Genomic DNA, 22,056 nt, shown 5'->3' with positions numbered 1-22,056 from the left:
GTGTCCCGAGCGCGTAACATCATAAATGACCCCTCACACTCCCACAATGGACTATTCTCCCTGCTGCCCTCTGGGAAGAGACTTCGAAGCATTGAATGCAGGTCCAGCAGATTCCATAACAGTTTCTTCCCCACTGCCCACTGAATGTTTTGTAGCATGGGTTATTGTATTGTATTTTATTATTATATATATATATATATATATATATATATATATATATATATATATATATATATATATATATATATATATATATATATATATATATATATATATATATATATGTTTTTTTTTTTTTTTTTTTTTTCAAACAAAAATTATTTTTGTTTAACACTTGTGTAAACAAAATGACAAATAAAATCTGTCTAAAGTCTAAGGTCTAAAAATAAGAAACCAAAATCAGATATAAGATAAGTACTAAACTTGATAATAATGATTTTACAGCAGAATATACAAAAGTATATCCATGTCTAGTAAAGGTATAGAATGATGTAACGATGAAGAGGCAAGGGGGGGTGGGGTGGGGGTGTAGGGGGCGAACCCAGAAAATGCCTAGCGGCATTCTCCAGGCTTTACAAGCAATATCAATGGGAACTACTACAAACATCTGATTTCGAGAGGACTTCACTATTGAAATTCGCAAGAGCCATAGTTAAACCAGCGTGCATGGCAGTTGGATGTTGTAATACATCGGATAAAATGTCATTTCACCTTTCCGATTCATAATCCTCCAAGGACGGGTTCATCGTTGGATTGCCAACTTGAAGAGGGAGGATTTGCCATCCAACTTCTGGCCAAAGAAAAAACACATACTATGTAGGCAGCATTTTGAAGAATGTTCTCAAGATGACTTGGATAATAGCGAGTTGTGACAAACACCAGATACAGCACTCTGACTTCATCAACAGCCGATACCGCACCATGATGTCACAAACCAGTAGTGTTGTTTGACAAAAATATATGTCTCCAATAAAGCACATTGAAATGAATAATTCTTCATAAAAACACTTATCATTTGTTGACCAGTATGTAATAATTTCATATTTAATGTACTTTCAGAAGTTCCTTCTAAATAGTCTAACAGTTCTGTGCTTTCCCTGATATTACTGTATTACCAACACTTAAACTGATACTAAAAATGAGTAGCTTTAAGTATTTTGTATTAGCATACACCTACAAAAAAAGTTATTGAAGTGGTTAGAAAAAATATATTTTTTTAGTTTCTGATTAATAATTTGAAGATGAAAACTTGTCGGCACTGTTTATCAGTAAAATAATTTAAAAGTGCAACACTTTAACTTTGGATTTTGCTCTGTTTCTCGGAGCATAGAAGAGAGTATCAGAAAGACTGGTGCAACACCAGTTTTTTGTCAGATTTAACACACAGATTGAAAAGAGAAAGAGTTTATCAAACTGATCTTATTTTTAAACCAACATGAAGCTGGTTAACCTTGATAATCTTTATGTTTGGTAAAGTCCAACGAAGATTTCAGTAGCACAACGTTTCATTAGAGAAAAGACAGATGACGTGTCTACAACATAATTTATTTCAATGACCAAATAATTAAATGTTTGCAAGTTAAATATGGAGAAATTTCAAAGGGAAAAAAAAAAGAATAGAAATCACAAAATGTCATCAGACTATGCAGTGCAAAACACTTCAATCCATGTAATCTCCCCCAAGGTTATGAGTCCAACTGGGAGTGGGTAAGGAGCACAATGATGCGACACTGTTTTCAGCCCCCTTTTGTATTTTTTACAAGTCATTGCTTGTGGATGTTCTCTGTCAAGTAATTTGGGTCACAGCAAAGCTGAAATGCCTTAAAAAAGGAAAAAAGAAATCCCTAAAAGTTTTTTCAGCACAGGGCTTGGATTGTCCAGATTTGTAGCCTCAGTAGATGGCTCGCATACTCTGAGCATCTGAGGGTGCTGTTGGTGGTGTGTGATGTATCTGGCCTGACTGGGCCAGACCTAAATGTGCCCCCTGCTGCTGGTACCAGTTATGCTGTGCAAACTCATCCATGTAAGCAGAAGAGGAACTAACTGGAGGCTGATAGGGCCCCTGGCCCCTGCTGGCAGGATCCAGCATTGAGTTATTCTTCAGGCTGTTGTCGTTTGTGACGTTGCTTATACTGTTGCTGCTGCCATTTGTGTTGTTGCTGCTGGTGGTGTCCCACACAGCCGGGGATGGGGGAGAGTTGCAGGCCATGGAATCGCTGGCATCTGGGCTATGTTCGCAAGGGATTTCCCCCAGTGGAAACTCTCCATTCTTGTAGAGCTTCTTAAACTTGGAGCGTCGGTTCTGGAACCATATTTTGACCTGAAACAAAGAACATTTAAAAACACAGTGTAAAGATTTTTTTTTTTTTTTTAAGAATTTGGAAAATGTTTTGTTCACCAAGCAAAAAATGGATCAACAACTTAATGACCAAACATTCATTTTTCTGACCTTAACTGCAATTATTAGAGTTAACTATAAGAGCACAATCTGACAAATGAAAAATCAGATTAACTAATCAGCAAAAACAACTTGGCTTTTCTTCACCTCAATTTAATGCTTGAGTTATCATCCAGATGCTGATTTTGTGCCTTTGTTCCAACGTCTCTGCTCTTCCATACTGTCATAGTTTTTAACCTTTGTCTTCACTATACTCAGCAGTAGGTGTGTGATCTCAGCCACTGCAATGACCACAGATCATTTCTCCTCTGAGTTACTCAGTTGCCTCTGAGTGAGTAATAATTCTTGCTGAAGGCTGAATCTGAAGTCACTCTGAGCGGGCCAATGCTTTATAGTTGTTGTCCGGGTGGACACACAGAGATAGAGATCCCAATGTCTTCAAAACCTCCTGCTACTTATAGGCTTAAAGCTTAAAGCCTGTATGAAACAGAATGGTTTTATGGTATACTGTTAACTCAGAGAATAGGAACAGCCTTTAAACTTTGGGCTTCATAGTTGAAGTAAAATGCTGTTGGGGAGAAGGATCTCTGGTTCAAGCATAGTTTATCCCACTCAGAAAGTAATTGGTGAATAAATCTTATTCATAGTGAGGAAAATGCCTAAATACAGATGATTAGAGATCCATTTTCAAGAAGGAATATGGAGGGTAAAGCCTAGGAATCTAGATTTAAATCATATGGCACATGGCTCCCATGTCTAGCTTTTAGCCAATCACAGCAGCAGTAGCAGCTGTGACGTATCGCATTCTTGATTTGTTTTACAACTGGCAGAGTTACTCTTACCAAATCTGTCTGGGATGAATGCGCAAATATCTTCCAATCCACAAAGGCAAAAATCTAGTCATTCAGCTCGTTTTTCAAAAAGAAAAAAAGGGTATTCCAAGAGTGCAGTGCAGCCATGTTTGTTTTGCTTTGGCTTTCCGCCTCTGGCTGACGCATTGCAGTCAAAGACGTCACTATATTTGAATGGACTGAAACATTTCTGTATCAACGCTAATGGATCTATTGGCTTCTGCAAGGTAATCACTTTCCACTCTCTACTAGATTCTAATTATATTCTCAAGTTTTGCATTATTTTTTTAGTTCAACCCCAGATTTTATGTTTTCTCTGATTGTCCTCGTTATAGCTAGTTCATCTGGACTTAAACCAATCTACCTGTATGACCTTGCCTTTTCTTGAGATAGCATGTTGCGATTTGGTGCTATGCACATATATAAACTCAACTGAACGCAAATTTAATTGAATATTTAGCTTCTTTCATTCTCCTCTGTCTCTAATGAAAACACCTTCCCACACCATGATGCCAGCACCACCATGTTTCTCTGTGAGACTGTGAGCCTACGGTCATGTGCATCCAATATTTTGGATGTCAAAAGTCTCTATTTTGATTTGGTTGGCCTGATAAGAGATTCCTCTTTTACATGTGTGCCCCCAATACTGAGGATGAGAGCTAGGTTGTGTAACGTACTCTGTTAAAGGTCTAAGTAGTTGAAAACATAAAATCAACAGCTTTCTTTATGATTGTTCAGAGATATTTTGTTCGTTTGTACTGATTTTTTGTTTTTTTCTTAATTTTTTAAAAGGTTATGAGCCAACATTATTTTACTTTTCAGTAGATATGTATTTTTCTCATCTCCAATCATGTATCACACATTGGATAAACACAGATCACCTTTTCATATAATAAGAGAAATAAACCAATCAATTCTAGCAAACTATTCCCAATTTTAAACCTAAGGAAGTAAAGTCTAGTTTCAAGGAACTCTTACAGATTTTCTTTTCCCTCTTTAAAAAAATGTATAAACCTCAGTGATACTGGAAATAAAAGCTTCCCACAGTAACAGCTTCCACACCAAAGGGTTTTAGTGCTTAGATATGGTGTGTTTACTGACTGAGAAAATAATGCGTTACATTTATTTCAAAATGCCCACAAGCAAAAAAAACATACTCGCATGTAAGTTAATCTGGTTCTGCCCTTGGTTTATCTACCACTGCACAACAAAAGCATACATGAACCAGAAACTGCCGCTTCGAGATGAGAAAATCGCGCACCTCCGCTCCTCGCAGGCTGCACTGTTCACGAAAGTATCTGTGCCCTCAGACTATTTTCTCCGTGCACGAAGGAAAATGTGTTTTGACAGGTTGTGCGGAGACAAACCTCTTCTGTGAGTTTCCTCCTGATTGGGCCTTGCAGACACGATCACACGGGAAGTATTCTCACGAAACCTTTGACTAAGGCTTACCACTTACCCCATGCAAACGTTGCAGAAGCCTCCACCACTGTTCCATCTTCACTTATGGATAACGAGCTCTCGGTCAAAGGCTTCCTGACACTATGATTCACTCTATCACACACTCTGTTTACCATGCTTCATTAAGGTTCATCACAAACTGTAGAGCCATGACACATCACTGTGACCTCTAATCTCAGGTGGGATGGCCTTCCCTCTCTACGAGAACGCAGTGTCATTTGCACACCTTTATTTACAAGGCCCTTCTTGGATTACTGCCCTCTTACATTTGTACCTTACTTACAGAGAAAAGCATGGCTTCTTCTGCCCTGAGATCCAACAATCAGCTGTTGCTCACTGTTCAATTTGCCCGAACAGAACTGGGGAAGAAAGCCTTTAGCTACGCAGCTCATTCTGACTGGAATATTTTACAAAGAAATTGGAAGTTCACTGAGTTTTTATAATTAAATGCTTTTAAGTTAAAAGTGAAAGAATTTGAAGCAGCCTCAATGATCTGTAATTGTTTTACTTGATGTTTTTTTATGTACCTGTCATTTATTTTAATGTATCAATCAATCAATCAATCAATCAATCAATCAATCAATCAATCAATCAAATTTATTTGTATAGCCCTTTACAATAGCCAAATGGTACCCAAAGTGCTTTACAACAAAGCCATAAAACAATACATAACACATACAAAACATACAGATACAACTAAAAGTGCTGTAGTGGTGCAGCGCTGCAGGACATTAAAAGCCTTCCAGAGGTGCATAGAAAGGAGCACACAGAAAGAGGACATCTAAGAGACAGTATTATCCTAGTCAGAATTAAATGCTAATTTAAAAAAGTGGGTTTTAAGCTCTTTTTAAAAAAGGCTGAGGTCAGTAGTGGTGCGGATGTCAGGGGGTACTTTGTTCCACAGTCTGGGAGCAGCGACGGCAAAAGAACGATCGCCCCATTGTTTGAATCTTGACCTAGGGACCTCTAACAGAAGCTGACCCGAGGAGCGTAAAGCTCTACCACAATTGCAAAAAGTTAAAATCTCAGACAAGTAAGAGGGGGCCAAGCCATGTATCTATGCTTAATGCTGCCTCTTGGCCAGGACTCCATTGAAAGAGAGGTTTTTAATCTCAATGGGATTTTTTTCCTGGTTAAATGAAGGTTAAAAAAAAATAATAAAACGAGCTGACTCGCTCGATTTTCTCCTCTCATGGCAGCAGTTTATCGCGCAAGTGTGATTTTGTTGTGCAGTGGCAGATAAGCCATGCGCAGAAGTATTTTAACATACATGCGATTATGTTTATTTTGCTTGTGGGCGTTTTTGAAATAAATGTGAGGCCTGAGAAAAGATCAAATATTTGAGCTTACAACCCAAAGTTCCCTGATGAGACCTAATATGGACTATCCAAAAGCCTTATTTCAACATACTAACCATCCCTTTAAGATAATTATTACACTTAATAATCCGGTAAAAAAAAACATAATTCGGGGCTCAAAAGGAGTTATAAGAAAAAAGGTTGATAATAAATGATCTAATGAGTTTTTATACATCACATAACTTTTTAAGTTAGTAGGAAAACTGTAATATAACTGGGACAACAGATTTAACTTGCCGTGGATCTCTCTAAGAAAACAATTAAAAGGTTCATTGTATGTTGGCTTGCATTACCAATCAAACCAAATCGAGTACATTATTTCATGGATGCTTTCTACATATATAAAAGCAGACCAGAGTAAATTATATGCTTGTGAGAGTCACTCAAGGATAACGCTGAACAATGATCTACCACAGCCACAATAAAACAAACCATACCTCAAGTTTGGACGTTATCACTCCAGTGAAGATGACTGGTAGTAAATCATTAGTGCAGAGATTATGATTTTAGATTACAAGACAAAACAACAACAACTGACAACTGTTAAATGTCAACCACAGACACTTTCCTTTCATTTTGTGTCTTGCATATATGTAGCTTTGTTAAATTTGTCTTTGTGTATGTACAGTCCCCAAATCTTTTAAATTCTTAGATTTTAACTAAAAGGAAAAGTTAAGCAAAGCTGTGAAAGGATTTGAATGTCTAAAATCTCCTGTTAAGTTATGAAATCTACTTTAAAAAATTTTAAAAAATATCCTGCTACATGGTTATGAAGCTTAAAAGTTTAGCTATTGAATTATCTGAGAACTTGACATTGAAAGTGAACACTTCCTGCTTAAGTGTGCCTTAGATCTTTTCAATAGTCTCTAACTGGCAGTGGTGTCAAAAGTTCACACATTTGTTACTTAAGTAGAAGTATAGATACTGCAGTTTAAAAACACTCTGGTAAAAGTTGAAGTATCAACTTGACCTCTTTACTCAAGTAAAATTGAAAAAGTTTGTGCTCCAAAAACTACTTAAAGTATAAAAGTATGAAGTAACCTTTAAAAAACCCCGCCAGATGCCACTAGATGAATTGAAAGCTACATTTTTTAAACTATTTTGAAAATTTCTTTGTGATAGGGCCAAGGATGAGGGAGGTCTTGTTGGTCTCCCTCTCCATCTCCCGATACGCTCTGCGTGTGTCCGACCTTTCAGACATTTCAACATCTTTTCCTGAATCCGACATCGTAACATGGCATTGAAAATTCGCCTTTGCAGTTTGAAGAACACCTGTTTGCTTCTGATGATTTCCTTTAGCTAACCAATGAGTGTTTGTGTAATATGGCTCATCCAATTACACTAGTTTTCACTAGATGTGGATGGCGCCAATGATCTGAATTGGATGGAGCACATGATAGGAAATAACATATATTTATAAACATTAAACCAGGGGTCACCAATTTAAAATAAGCGGGGTCAGAATAAAGAAAATCATCAACCAGTAAAGGTCCCGGAGACATTTTTCATGACCTGTTACTTAAAAAAAAAATTAACACTGAAATAAATAAATTTTTTAAATAGAAAAAAATCTAAAAATAAAAAATAAAAAAATAGAAAATTTTCCCACTTTAAAATCTAAAGTGTTTTTTGAAGTAGAGAACAGCAATCTTTTAGTTTGGTATAAAGACAATTTCCTGATTCACATATTTTATAAAACACACTTCTTTTTTTTTTTTTTTCTGGCTTAATGAGAGTAGTGGGATTTAGGCTGCTCTGCAAGACTTTAAACCTGGGTTTGAATGGAGACAAAGCCATTCTCAAGCACACATCAAAGTGCTCATTCGCTAGCCCGGATTGATATTTATTTTTGATTCTGTGCATAGTGGGGAATCCTGCTACACAGCAGCAGGTTGAGCCAAACATACTCTAAATGTGCAGGGTTCGCTCTGGTACGTCCAGGTCAAGATCCGCTATTGGAATCCACCAAACATGAAAAAGCATGGCGAGAAGATCCGTCAAATTAAAATATAGTAACAACAGATCGGTAACTACAAATTAGAGCATAATTTGTATATATTTTTTAAAAACTAAAACCGTTTATTTAAAAGATTGGATGCAAACTATTGGTACTTCAACAAACCAGGAAGCAGATTTATCATCTCCATCAGAAACCGTACATATGCTGGATGCTGATTCATTTCTGCATGTTTTGCTCCTACAAATTTATATATATCACGCATGCTCTCCTCGAGCTCTGAGGGTAAGTCGGAGCGCAGCAATATGGGAGGAACAGCAGAGGCTGTAGGCTTTGCTTTGCGCATGAGGTCTGGAGCACTGCTGGGCGGAGTGGAGATGGAGCTAAGACAGAGGATGTGGGATTTCGGGGTAACAGGAGCAAGTGACATCAGACAACTTGCGGTAATTTATAAATGTTTTAAATCAGGTTAGGTACAGATAGGCCAGCAGGTGGGTCCGTATTTAGACCGCAGTCTTCTAATCCGTCACCTCTGCATTAAACCAAAGACAAGAGTAACGAGTAATGTTTGTTTTAAAAATGTAAGGAATAGAAAGCACAGATACTTGTGTGAAAATGTAATGAGTAGAAGTCAGAAGTAGGAAGAAAAATAAGTAATGGAGTAAAGTATAGATACCTAAAAAGTGTACTTAAGTACAGTAACAAATATTTTTACTTTGTTACTTGACACCTCTGCTAACCGGGTAAAAATGTCATCAGGCGCCTCTCAGGCAGTAACAGTTGTTTGTTGCACAATTTTCTTCAGAAGCATATTTTATTTTTATACAGAAACACAATGAAGATGGTTGCCTTGCAGGCTTACCTGTGTTTGGGTGAGGCCCAGCTGCGCAGCCAGCTCAGCCCGCTCTGGCAGGGCCAGGTACTGGGCAGACTGGAATCTCCTCTGCAGCACAGCCAGCTGGTAACTGGAGTAAATGGTCCGGGGTTTGCGGACCTTCTTGGGCTTCCCGTTCACTATACGGACTTCCAGGTCAGGTTCCTCTTTCACTGTGGTAAGGGAAAAAGACAAAAAAAAAATGATATTCCCTCCAATGATTTGTCAACATTTTTTATGAGAGGAAAGTTTGAGCTGAGATTTTTTAGTGCAGAAATAGCCATAGCCTTTGTAACAGAACTTTCAAAGAAATTCCTCCACCACTGTGAACTTATAATTTGGTCTCAGAGTTTCCCACAACTGCGGGAAGGAGACAGAGATTTATAGGTACTTTTGCTGCAGCCTGAAGGCCTGCTTCTGTAGTACACTCCCAATTTGTACTGGTATTCCTGCAGTAAATCTTGCATGAAGAACAGATTCTTCAGTAAATATTAGCAGAATAAAGAAAACAGTTTTGCTTAATTGAAAAATAAACTAACATTAGGAAGCTGAATGTATTAAATAACAATATTACGTTTATTTAAATGAATTTCAGAGAAAGTTTTGTGATTATCAAATTGTTTTTGCTGTATTAAGGACACAATGCTGCCCCTCCCCCATCGATTGCTGTGCAGTCCCTGTGCACAGCAATCGATGGGGGAGGGGCAGCATTGTGTCCTAGAACATATTGTGTTTTTTGCATTAATACATAAAGTCCTCTGTTCGGTGTACCTTTTAGCCACTAAGGGTGCCGGATCTATACATCTAAGGTTAAGAGCCCCCTAAGCCACTTTCAATGCTGCATGTCACAAAATTATATAGTCTCTCTCTATGTCTTAAAGTCTGATATCAGAACACTGCAGACTAACAGACTGAGAAATCATGGCGACAAAAGTTTGCCGTTTGATTTCTCAAACTTACTTTGCCACTTACCCCTCTAGGTGAAATCCTACATCAGGGAACAAGAATATAACCAATCAGGTTAGTGTCAAAACAATTTTTGTTTTTTGCTAAACAACAACTTTTAGCTCTGACGTTCAGATTGCACAGCGGAGTTCTGACTGCTGCAAACCAGTGCTTTAGGTCACATGACTCATTCAGATAGGTTACATAGGCAAGACTGGAGCACTCATTTACCATCCATATTTGCCAAAAATATTCCATTAAAATGAAAGCGCAACCTGTGATTATTCTAACTCCTTAAGGTAATGCAGAGCTACCCATCACTAACATGCTGCTGTTCACTGCTAGGGGGATGGCTGAAAGAGGATCACTTTTCCTAGCTAAGAAGAAGGACATACTAGATTATTCTAGTTATTTTTAACCTTGAAAAGCAAGGACATTCATGGTGTGGAACCTGAATGTGCACTAATCATTGCTTTTATTTGGGTGATGGTGCTTAAATGACGCTGTTAATGAGCTACGCACAGCATAGCCTCTAACCCGTTTCACTAAACAGCAGAACAACAAAAAAGGTAATTTTTCAGCCCCAAAAGATCTTGTAAAAACCACCCAGCTCTGTGCATTAAAATTAAAATAACTATGAATACAAAATAGAGATAATATCATAATAGCAGCAATAACTTATAAATTGCAAATGTTTAGAAGCAGCATGAGTAACTCTAATAAAAGCATAAAAAAAACAAGTTAACATTTCTCATGAAAAATTAGAGATATATATAAGATATATATTACACTACTAAGGGAATAATCAAAAAAGAGTATTTTAAGCCAGCAAAAAAAAGGCTGTTTCAGAACACAGGAACAAAGACCTCCATGAAAACCCTAGAACATGCAAGTTTATTATCTACATAGAAAGAAGTTTTTTTTTCTTTTTTTTTTTTATCTGCCTCTATTTTTAGCCTTAAGTGTTTTTAATGATGAGTCAATTGTTAATTGTTGAGTATTGTAAATTATTTTAGAGCTGCAGTGTGGCACAGCGGAGTGCCTTGCCTTGCAGCTCTGGGTTCAGTCCCAGGATGGGGATTTTCATGTTTCCTCTTAGTGTTTGTTGGTTTTCTCCATACACTCTGGCTTTCTACCAAAGTCCAAAAACATGAATTATAGGTTAATATGTCTCTCTAAATTGCCATTGATGGGAGGCTGTGTGTGCTATAGGTTTGTCCTGTGTGTCCTTGTATTTCTCTGTTCTTAGGTTTATCCCACCTTCTGCCTATTGTCATTGGAGATCACCTGTACTCTTGCCATGAAGACAAACAAGTAGTGACAATAGATGGATGTTTTAATTGTTTGCACAACAAAATTATTTATTTGCTGAGATGGTGCTTACAGTATATGTTAAAAGCATTGGAACATTTGAATACTCTTTTGAGTTAAAATCAGAGTTGGACATATAATCTAAAAAAATTTAATCAAATCAATCTGATCGGGAAATGGGCATAACCAGTGTGAAAGGGTGACATTTAAGAAAGCCTGAATGAAAACATGATATGAAAACCACATTACAAGACAGTCTGAAAGATTTAGAGCAATACATAAAGTAAGAGGGTTGGTCGAAGATGACTGAATAGTATGTATGTCAGAATACTTGCAGAAATACTTTAAAACCTAAATTCTTACTTAATGTTGCAAAGTAAAAAAATATATATATATCAAATGTGGTGTAATTTAATTGTAATTAAAGTGCTGTAAATTGTTTTAAACCAATGTTTATTAAATTTATGTAAAAACAAAGTTGAACATGGGAGATTATTGGTATCCTTGTTTGTTTATTTATTTTTTTGGGGCGTGGCTCCTTAGCCTTGCGTGATAAGGAACTTTTTGACAGTGGATGATTCAAAGGCCAAGGCTGGCTGACATGCCATGACACGTGATGTGCCGTGGCTGTGGGCCAAAGTCCCCCGGGGCCATTTCCAGGAGTCAACTCCCAACTGGAATGCCAAAAACAGAACACCAGCCTGTCGAGTTTGTTTTCCCCACTCAGTGTGCACAGAAGCCCAACAAAGCTTGAGGAAGAGTAATATAATATATATAATATAATATATAGAGTTGGACTGACATCTGAGAATTGTTAAAATCGGTTTCTGCTCTGTAACGTAATTGAGGACATCAGTATTATTATCAAATACTGTTGTTTAAATGGAATGCATTAACATCAATAGTTCGTCTATCCGATAAATATAATCTAGTGTGATGGCCTGCTCTGCCATTTTCCCCTAAATTATTAATCCATCAAAATGGTTGCATTAATAGACAATGATTCAGTGACCATAGGTAATAATGGTCTGGCCAGGGTTTTCCTCCTCCTTCCGATTATAAGAATTTTTTTTTTCATCAAAGTCAACATAATAGTGAGTTTGTGAGAACAAGATTAGTTTAACCCTATTTATAAAAAAGAAGTAAGATTTCTCATTTTTAAAATCTCCTACAATTAAAATAAAGGCATCTATAAACCACCAAATAAAAATACAGTCCATGTTTGGCTCGACCACATTAAAAAGACATTACTGGAAAAAAAAATTTCTACTTTTTTGTCTTTTCTGTAAATATGTCAATCTCAGATTGTGTTTTCAGGAGGACTGTGTTTTCAGGAATCTATTTTAATGGTAGAAATATTTTACATTTTGGACCAAACTAAAATCAAATATGTGAGACAGCAATTTAGTTTAATAACTCAAGAAGCTATGAGGTCAGAAGTGATTTTATCGCCATAGTTAGAAATGATCTGTATCCTTTCTCTCACTATTTAATAGTTTCTTCTTCTACTCAGAATCCTAAGTGCTGTCAGTTTCCAAAACCTACTTCCTATCATACTAAAAAATAAGAGTATTCAACATAGATAGGTGGTATCAGCTATAATAACCAAAAATAATATTTTAAATGTATTTTTCAAAAATTTGCATGACACTACATTCTTAATAGCACTTTATGAAAATAGTAAAATTTTACAACTATTAAATTTGTAGATGTCTAGTGTCCTTTTAACCATTATTACATATTTTACTGTTAGTTTTTATTGTTGTTATTTCAGACTCCATTCAAGTGAAACATCTTCCCACAGCAAAAATATTCAATGCATTTAATTTATACTTAAAATCAAATAGTTTGATTATCAATTTGTAAATGTTCGCTGAAAGACAAACTTAAGAGTTGGCCCAATAAATAAACATGGCTAAACCGAAAAAAAATCATGCAACCTCTTTTGGCATTTACTTAATCATATTTGAGCCTGGTTCTGCTGGAAGTTCCTTCCTGTTAAAAGGGAATTTTTCCTCTCCACTGTCGCTACAAGCATGCTTAGTGTGAGGGATTGCATTCAAACCAATGAGTTGATGCAATCAACTAGTTTTCCTTAGATAGAAAACTAAATCAATTTGACTGTAGTATCTGGTGAACTGTAAAATGCTTTAATATGACATGGGTTGTGAATTGGCGCTATATAAATAAACTGAATTGAATGGAATATTTAGGTACTTTAACAAAATAGTTTTATGTCTTACTCAGCTAACTTGTGTTAAAGTAACTAACCAGGATTAAGTAAATTTCGAAAATGGTTGCATTCTTTTTTTCAGTGTATAAATGTGATCGGAAACAGTTATTTCATTTTCTGTTGTCAAATCAGTAACAAAGGCAGTGTAACGCAGCCTCTGTTTCCAAATTACAGTCTTTAAACAAACCTGATATGGCATCATATATCATCAACTAGTACTACTAGAATAATTTCATATCTTGCCAAAACTTATTAACATTCATGGCTTCTTCAATTAATAGAAACTGCTTTCTATTTGTCACTAAAGCTGGTCCAACAAGGGCTGAAGTCAAATAAAAAAAACAACTCATTTTTATAAAAATGTCATTGCTGTTTATTAGAAAACTAACAAATGAATCCTTATACCAACATTAAGTCATAGTGATTTTTTTACACTTAAAACAGACCCAGGAGCTGATGCTCTACTACTACTATATATACAAAAAAAAAGAATTGACTGATTTAAGTTGTTCTTCCAAAGTAAACATCTGATAAGGAAGCCATGTAGTGTAAACATTAATTCATTTTATTATTAATAAAGATTGAGGTTGTTTTTAATACAGTAGAAGACGACTTTGTTATTGGTCCTTCTCTCACTAGCTGTTAGCTTCAGTCTTAAAAGGCAAAAAAAAGACACCAGGAGAGCTTTCTACAGCAGGTAGGAATGGATGTCATCATATATGAATTCTAACTATAAAAGATTTTTATCAACTAACTTTGATGAGAATCATTTCTCATCAAAGTTAAGGTTTTCACATAGTTGGTGTTTATTCAGAAGGTGAAAATGGAGGGGGGGGGGTCTAAGCTTTTCCTGGGTTAATATGGTACTGAAAAAGCAGACTGCACATTAGGATGCCCGAAACGGTTTAACTGGAAGAAATGTGGATTCTCATCAGAACAAAAAGAACAGTGATAGAGTGAAATATAAGATCCAAATGACTTACAAATGTTATAAACATATTGTGTTACATAGCCCGTAAAATTACTGAAGTCAGCATCTCTTGGGAGCCTCTTTAGTGCTACACCAAAGTCCTATTTCACAGCTTTGGAGGAAACTAGACTGCTTTGTTCCTCCCAAATTTTTAAAATCTCATACATGTTCCTCGAACACTTTTAGATCTAACAGAGAGTCTTTACATGACAGCTTCAGATTGATTACTTTATTTGATTCATAAAAATTAGAAAAGAACATATTCACAAGATTGAAATGTTCTACAGCGACTAAGTTCTGTAAAATATGATGACAAAAAATTATGATTCTTAGTTTTTCAAAACCAAGAATTCTGAGATATTTTTTTATCTCATTCCTGTGAAACAAATAATTAGAACTATCTTCACCTTGTGAGCTGCCGTATAACTGCATCACCCCTTCTAATCACTTAAGCTTCACTGTTTTATATTGGCGCTAAACTAACCAATATTAAGAGATGTCCTGTATGCCCTGTATTTACTTCACTATAAGTACCTGAGAAAAGCGCTTCCTGAACTCCAAAAGGCAAACGTGAATGTAGCCTACCAGATCACAAATAACTTTATTTAGAAAAGAACAATTCAGTAGTGATTTACTCTTCGGATTCGCAATTTTGAGCTTGTAACATGACGTATTAACAACAAAAACGTACTTTAAACGACTCATAACAAACGAAACTCCAATTTAATATATACTTTCTATTTTTTATGTTTAAGTATTTCATTCATGTTTATTTGACAAATAGATAAAAATGTTTTAATTATTACATTTAAAATAACTAAAACATTCAGTGAATCGTTGTTCTTTCCTCAAAAATGTTGGGGATTTTTTTTCTCCTTTCTGATTTTAAAAGTTAGTTATTATGTTACGGGTCTGTCTGAGATGATTAGTGAGGATAGGTTTGATACACTGATGGGGATAAAATATTGAAATCTATCAAAGCAAACTTTTGTTTCATGCTGCAGAGGTTCTGTCTGGATTTTTTTTCTCACCACCTTCTTGCAGCGCAGACTGCACCTCCCGGCCGAACGCTCCATGCTCCCTGTACGCCGCATGAGAGTACGGATATTCCGCTTTCCCCACCGAGTACGCGCCGCTGGGGGCCATCCCGTTCAGGTTGTAGTGGTGGTGGTAGGTGTACGGGTTCATGTGAGAAGCTCCGTACGGCTGCTGCGCTGCGTAAAAGTCCTGCGTGCCGTGGTGCAGCGCGCTCTGCCCGCTGTAGAAGCCCGCGTCAGCGGAGGACTCCGACAGGTTGGGGGGGGAGTCCTTGTTGGAGATCGGGGTCCCCGCAGCCAAAGGCAGGGAAGGTTTCTTCTCCTCAAAGGCAGGTGAAGATTGCTCGTTCATGTTGAACTGATAGCTTCAGTTGTTTTAACTTTCTCTGCAGTCGGCCCTGTTTGCTCTAAACTCCTGCTACCCTCACTCACTGTGGAGTTGGCGTTCCCAAACTCCCTTGACGCAGCAGCCAGCCAGGCTGTCCACCGTGGCGGGCGGCGCCCAAACCAGCAAGAGCTCCTAATTACAGGGCGCGCCGTGCTGAGCCAAGCCAGGCAGGACAGAGAGGAGTGGATGTCTCCTTCTCATTGGCTCTCGAGCCTGTGCCCTAAAGCCAAGACAGTGTTCACTGTCGCCTGTCTGGCTCCCCTCTCCTCCCCGCAGAAACGCACATAAGCCTCTTCACGAGCTTGAATCTCAGCGCATGAACCCTTGACAAAACTTAAAGAAAGATATTATGCAAAATCCCATAGGCTTCAATCTTTCGTCATTTGGTATATTACATATTAATGAATTACTACATGAAGAAATATTATATTCACAAGTAAACTAGTGAGTAAACAGCACCACGAGATGGGGTGAGGGTTGAGGCAGGATTAGAAATGTTAAGCTTGAAACAATTCACAGGGAACAGTTTGCCCCATCCTTTGAAACTGGAAAGTGTGCACATGTCTAAAGGGCATGGTTTTACTCCAAAACATTAGATTGATTAATCATAGAAACAGCAGAAAACATTTTTATGCACACTATCCAAGATAGAAGGAAAAGTGCTCAAAAAGTTACAAGGAGCAGGCCTATCATATATATTTAGAGTGCAACCTTTACATTTTGAGAAACTGTATCTGTTGCAGGGAATTTGCACTACACATCAGCATGAACAAACCATTGCTAGAGTGAAAAACACTGTGGCAACATCATGCTGAAGAAAGGCCGCTCAGAGTTGATGGAAGAATGGAGAGAGCAACATAAATACAAGGTAATCCTGGAGAAAAAAACAGTTGCAAAGACTTCAGCCCAGCTCTTTGAGCTACAGCTTTCAGCAGGATAGAGACAACAAGATTAAAGCTATTTGTGGAAAGATTTGAAAATTACTGTTTACAGACTTTCTTGTTTCATCTGACCAAATGTAAACTATCTTGTAGAAAGAATAGAAAAAATCTTTCTGTTTCTATATGTGCAAACTTGGTAGAGACTTTCCCCACAATAATTACAAAACTAATAGCACTATTGAGCGGGCCGAAGAAAAATGCATGTCACACTTTATAGATTTATATTGAAAAGCATATTCAAAACTAATTATTTTTTTACTCAACAGTTCCACACTGTCCTCTGTTTGTCTCTGTCATAAATACAAACACCTTGGATTATACAACAATAAATGGTGAAAAATATCCTCAGAGGTTGAATATTTTTGCAAGGAAATGTATACGGTATTAAAAGCCTGGACTACTGAACTTCAGTGAGGCAGATAAAGGTAATGATGTCCTGATAACAGGTGTTTGCACACTAGGCTTAAGGTGCTGCCTCTCATTCAGATGCAAAACTAAAACCAGGTGCTGTTGGGAGTTATTTAAAGTTAATCGAGTCTCTTTAATGGACTTTTCTTTTTGCCATATGCCCGAGGGAAGTCAAACAATTCCTACTAATGGTTTTGTTCTATTCTATACTAAAAGGCAAATATGGGAACGTAATAACCTTGTAGAACTTGAGAAATTAGTTATATCTCACAGCCCTACATATATAATAATAATAATAAATAATAATAATAACAATAATAATAATAATAATAATAATTGAACTTTATTGATCTCACATGAAACATTAATTAGGCATGTAAGCCAGCGAAACCTTTCCTGATTATGTTGATGGGGATCCTATGAACTCTGCAAAAGTATGACATTTCAATCTGTTGCAGGTCTAGCTAAGGTTAAACAGGAAAGTAAAAACTGTAAAAGACTACATTTTTTCCCTACCACATGCTGTCCTTTGGATCAATACCTCCACCTTAAGACATATATAAATATAAAGCTTTTATAATCCATCCATTATCTCTGCTGCTTATTCCATCAGGGTCACAGTGGAGCTAGTGCCTATCTCCAGCAGTCTATGAGCGAGAGGTGGGATACACCCTGGACAGGTTGCCAGTCTATCCCACGGCAATACAGAGACACACAAAGACATACAACCATTCACAGACAGTTACCCCTAAATATATATATATACATTTTCAGAGAAGGTAATAAACCTATCAGCCCTGTTTTTGGACTATGAGAGGGAGCCAGAGTGCCCAGAGAGATCGAACACATGCACAGGGAAAGCATGCAAAATCCATGTAGAAAGACCATGGGCTGGGAATTAACACCAGGTGGCACTGTAACCATCAGGGATGTTCCAAACGCAAGAAATTGAAAGTTTTGATCATTCAGTTTTATTATCATTTCATTATAATTTAAGAGTACTGTGCTCCATTATTCGGGTAAACCCAAAGATAATAAAATCTGCAGATTGCTCCCAGTTTTAGAGTAAGGTGTCAATAGTTCTCAAATCTGCAGACAAAATGTTTTTTTTTTAATGCCACAAACAACTAGAAATAAACACTTTTCTCTCCAATAGTGTTCTTATTTAAGATTTTTAGTCATTCCTTGATGTTTTTCTTAAATAGTTTATAACCTTTGCTTTCATGTAGCCTGTATGTAAATGATTCTGCCATAGACCTATAGGAAGCCTCCACTGGAGTAGATTGTCTTGATAAAATATAATTCAAAATCCTCCTTCTCACATATGAAGCCCTTCATAACAAAATCCATCTTATATTAGAGGGCCAATTGTTTCTTATGTTCCCAACAGAGCATGTCACTCTCAATCTGCAGGTTTACTAGTAGTTCTTAGAACTTCTAAAAGTAGAATGGGAGACATGTCTTTTATTAATCAGGCTCCTCTCCTGTGGAACCAACTACCAGTTTTAGTCTGTGAGACAGACACCCTGTGTCTGGCTTATGGCTCAGGTTATCCTGAGCCATAAGCCATCTTTTGGTTATGTCACTATAGGCTTAGGCTCCTGGAGGACAAAGGGACCACTTTACATTGTTGTTATTCATTCTATCTCTATTCCCCAATGTGGCTCCTATCTTTCCACAGAGACAATGGCAGGGCTAGGTAACCGCCGGGACCTGGGCAGCCAGGTAACCTGTGGGAACCCAGCAGCTTGCCCCCCCACCCCCCATGTATTTTGATGAACGGCTGTACTGAAACTGTAATTTAAACATTTATAATTTCCCTCTGTGATTACTAAATTATGTCTGATTCTGATTCAATTCACCTATTCTGAATTATTTACCTCCAAAACCTTTCTTCTCTCTGTTTGTTCCTGTCATAGTAGTTTCATCTGGTCTGCTTCCGTTTGGCTATGACTCCATTCTGGAGGGAAACATTAGCCGGGCTGCTGGCATCAGCATATTTGAATGTAGATGATAAAAGTTTGGGCTGTTTTCTAGTGTTTAGTCCTGTTTCTTTCTGAGACATGGTTATAGGAATAGGGTTATTGCTATAACCTGCTTCTGCTTCATTCTATCTCTGTCCTCCTAATCTGCAGAATCTTTTAGTACAATCTCTAACGTTATGCTCTCTCTTCTTTTTCTCATAGTAGCTTTGCCTCGTCTGTTCCTGTTTGGCTGTGACGCCATCCTGGAGAGGAATATCAGCTGTGCTGCTTCCATCAACACCCTTGTTTATAGATGCTGGAGATCAGCCTGTTTTCCAGTGTAGTCCTGTTTCTCTAACCGTCACTGGCTGGATGTGCTCTCTTCATCCTCTGACATGGGAGTTGGCTCGGTGCTCTTCTGCCTGACTGTGTGTTTCCTGGACGGGGCCACCTTTTACAGCTGCTTTTTGTATCTCTGCTTCTGTCTCTTTGAATCCCAGTCGGCCTCAGCAGAGCCTGGTTCTGCTGGAGGTTTCTTCCTGTTAAAAGGGAGTTTTTCGTCTCCGCTGTCGCTACAAGCATGCTTAGTGTGAGGGATTTTATTTTAGTCAATAAGTCGATGCAATCTACTGGTTTTCCTTAGATAGAAAACTTTGAATCAATTTGACTGTATGATCTTGAGAACTGTAAAGTGCCTTGAGATGACTTGTGTTGTGAATTGGAGCTATATAAATAAACTGAATTGAATTGAATAACCTATAGGGTTGTAGATTATAGCTTTTAATTTGATGTGCTGGTCTATCCCTTTTGACATGAAAACTTGCACAGAGCTCATCAACTGTTTTATTACCTACACAGAGCCACTTATGGAGCTAGTTTACTGTATTACTGCAAGTATTTGATCACAGTTTCTTTCTCTGGTTTTCTCTCATTGAACCAACAGCCAGCCTCGGCAGAAGGTTGCTCACACTGAGGCTGGTTCTGCTGGAGGTTTCTCCCTGTTCAAAATGAGTTTTTCCACTGTAGCTGCATGAATGCTGAGTGTGAGGGATTGCTGAAATGTCTACAATACAATGCAAGCTAATGTTTGATGTCACTACATGCTCATCCAGAGTGACCGTTTTCTGCTAAATCAATGACTTGATGCAAACTGTTGGCTACAAAACTTATAACCATTCAGTCTATAAAGTGCCTTGAAGTGACATGTGAATTAGCACTATTAGAAATAAACTGAATTACAACCTCAAGTCTTTAGTGAAATTGAGTTTCTCATTTTGATGTTTTTTTTTCATCATCAAAAAGAACTGTTCTTTTGGTAAAGATAATCTTAACCTGTTTTATTTTTCTTGCATTACTAATACAGATACAAATTCTCACAGCTATCAGGCATTTGGTCGAAATTCACATAAATATAAAAAGTCAACAACTTATAACAATAATTGCTACACTGCTTAAACTTTTTATTTGTTTCCTGAAAAAGCCAGAGATAGAAAGAAAATACCGTTGAAAGTAGTAAATAACAAGGGACAAAAGGAAGACAGAAATATTGAAAGGAAGCGAGGAAGGAATGAAGACAGAGCAATGGCAGATTATAGGGCGGAACGATTGAAGGACAAAGGAATGAGGAACTAACTGATGACTGAATAAAGGAATTAAACTAGGACAGATAAGAGAATAGAGAAGGAATACATGAACGAACAAAGAAGAATGATCCAAAAAAAAAAAAAGAAAAGAATAAAAATAACAGGGAAGGAACACATGTGAACACAAAAAAAGTATTTTTTTCTCATCAACTGTATATTAGAGGCCTTATGGACGCAAAGTGATGAAGGCTGCCCTCTGTTGTTTGAAAATACACTAAGATACACTGAGATAATATAAAGCATGGTAGTTAGATCCTAATTCTACCAGGATTAAGGGAATTTCTTACAAGCTGTCAGGTAAACTTATTACAAAACAGGATCAAATTTACATCAAATACCTGAATAGGGCATGTTATCCGACGACAGAGAAATTTGTAAAGAACACTGCAGACACTGCTGCTTTATTTAAGCCACATTACTGTTCCCTAACTTTCTGTGGAAAAAATTTTCAAATTTTCTACGCAGTGTTCTTGATGAATGTATGCGTATGAAAAAAAGCCAAGCCCAGGTTTAAAAACAATATGTAGGTTTCAGCTGATTCTGGTTATGTATTCATTAACCACAAGAGATTCTAATCTCATGTTATTGGTTTGATCTGTGTCCTTTTCTAAAACAGACCAGTGGTGTCAAAAGTACACACATTTGTTACTTTAGCAGAAGTATAAATAATGCAGTTTAAAAACACTCTGGTAAAAGTTGAAGTATCAACTTGACCTCTTTACTCAAGTAAAAGTGAAAAAAAAATGTGCTCCAAAAACTACTTAAAGTATAAAAGTATAATGTAACCTTTAAAAAAACAACCAAATGCTGCTATATGAATTGAAAGCTCAATTTTTCAACTATTTTGAAAAATTCTTTGATATAGGGCCAAGGATGAGGGAGGTCTTGTTGATCTCCGTCTCCATCTCCCGATACGTTCTCACCTGTGTCTGACCTTTCAACATCTTTTTCTGAATCCGACATTGTAGCATGGCAGAGACAATTCACGTTTGCAGTATGAAGAACACCTGCTTGCTTCTGATGATTTCCTTTAGCTAAGCAATGAGTGTTTGCGTTATATGACTCATCCAATTACACTAGTTTTCACTAGATGTGGATGGCACCAATGATCTGCATTGGATGGCGCCCATGAGGTGAAATAAGTATTTATAAACATTAAACCAGGGGTAACCAATTAAAAACCAGTGGGGTCCGAATAAAGAAATTCATCAACCAGTAAAGATCCAGAGACATTTTAATGATCTGTTACTTTAAACAGAATTTAACATGAGGTATTTATGCATTCATTTTATACACTGAATTTTTAAATAAAAAAAA

The 22,056-nt window shown here is 37.1% G+C and overlaps 1 protein-coding gene across 2 annotated transcripts; it reads right to left on the bottom strand.

Annotated features, from left to right (window-relative positions):
• Positions 1-1,526: 1,526 nt before the first annotated feature.
• LOC119797433 (homeobox protein Dlx3b-like) lies at positions 1,527-15,932 on the bottom strand. 2 transcript variants are annotated; one of them, XM_038306497.1, is made up of 3 exons: positions 15,390-15,932; positions 8,888-9,072; positions 1,527-2,320 (listed from the first exon to the last, which is right to left on the bottom strand). In XM_038306497.1, exons 1-3 carry the CDS (start codon positions 15,745-15,747, stop codon positions 1,892-1,894), a joined length of 972 nt encoding a protein of 323 aa, XP_038162425.1. In that variant the 5' UTR covers positions 15,748-15,932; the 3' UTR covers positions 1,527-1,891. The 2 variants fall into 2 exon arrangements, with proteins under 2 accessions (XP_038162425.1, XP_038162426.1); XM_038306498.1 differs by having other exon boundaries at positions 15,393-15,929.
• Between the last annotated feature and the right edge of the window lie 6,124 nt (positions 15,933-22,056).

This window comes from Cyprinodon tularosa, unplaced genomic scaffold, assembly GCF_016077235.1.
Source record: "Cyprinodon tularosa strain WSP-4 unplaced genomic scaffold, ASM1607723v1 ctg582, whole genome shotgun sequence".
Lineage (NCBI taxonomy): Eukaryota > Metazoa > Chordata > Actinopteri > Cyprinodontiformes > Cyprinodontidae > Cyprinodon > Cyprinodon tularosa.
The sequence above is the reverse complement of the archived record's forward strand: the minus strand, read 5'-3'. Positions and strand labels throughout refer to the sequence as shown.

What these genes read in the sequence shown, in the direction of transcription:
- LOC119797433 (XM_038306497.1), bottom strand. Translation starts at nt 15,747, where the DNA reads ATGAACGAGCAATCTTCACCTGCCTTTGAGGAGAAGAAACCTTCCCTG. An exon ending in GTCTGCGCTGCAAGAAGGTG is followed by an intron (nt 9,073 to 15,389) that starts GTGAGAAAAAAA and finishes CCCTTACCACAG; the next exon opens with TGAAAGAGGAACCTGACCTG. An exon ending in TGGGCCTCACCCAAACACAG is followed by an intron (nt 2,321 to 8,887) that starts GTAAGCCTGCAA and finishes TCTTTGTTTCAG; the next exon opens with GTCAAAATATGGTTCCAGAA.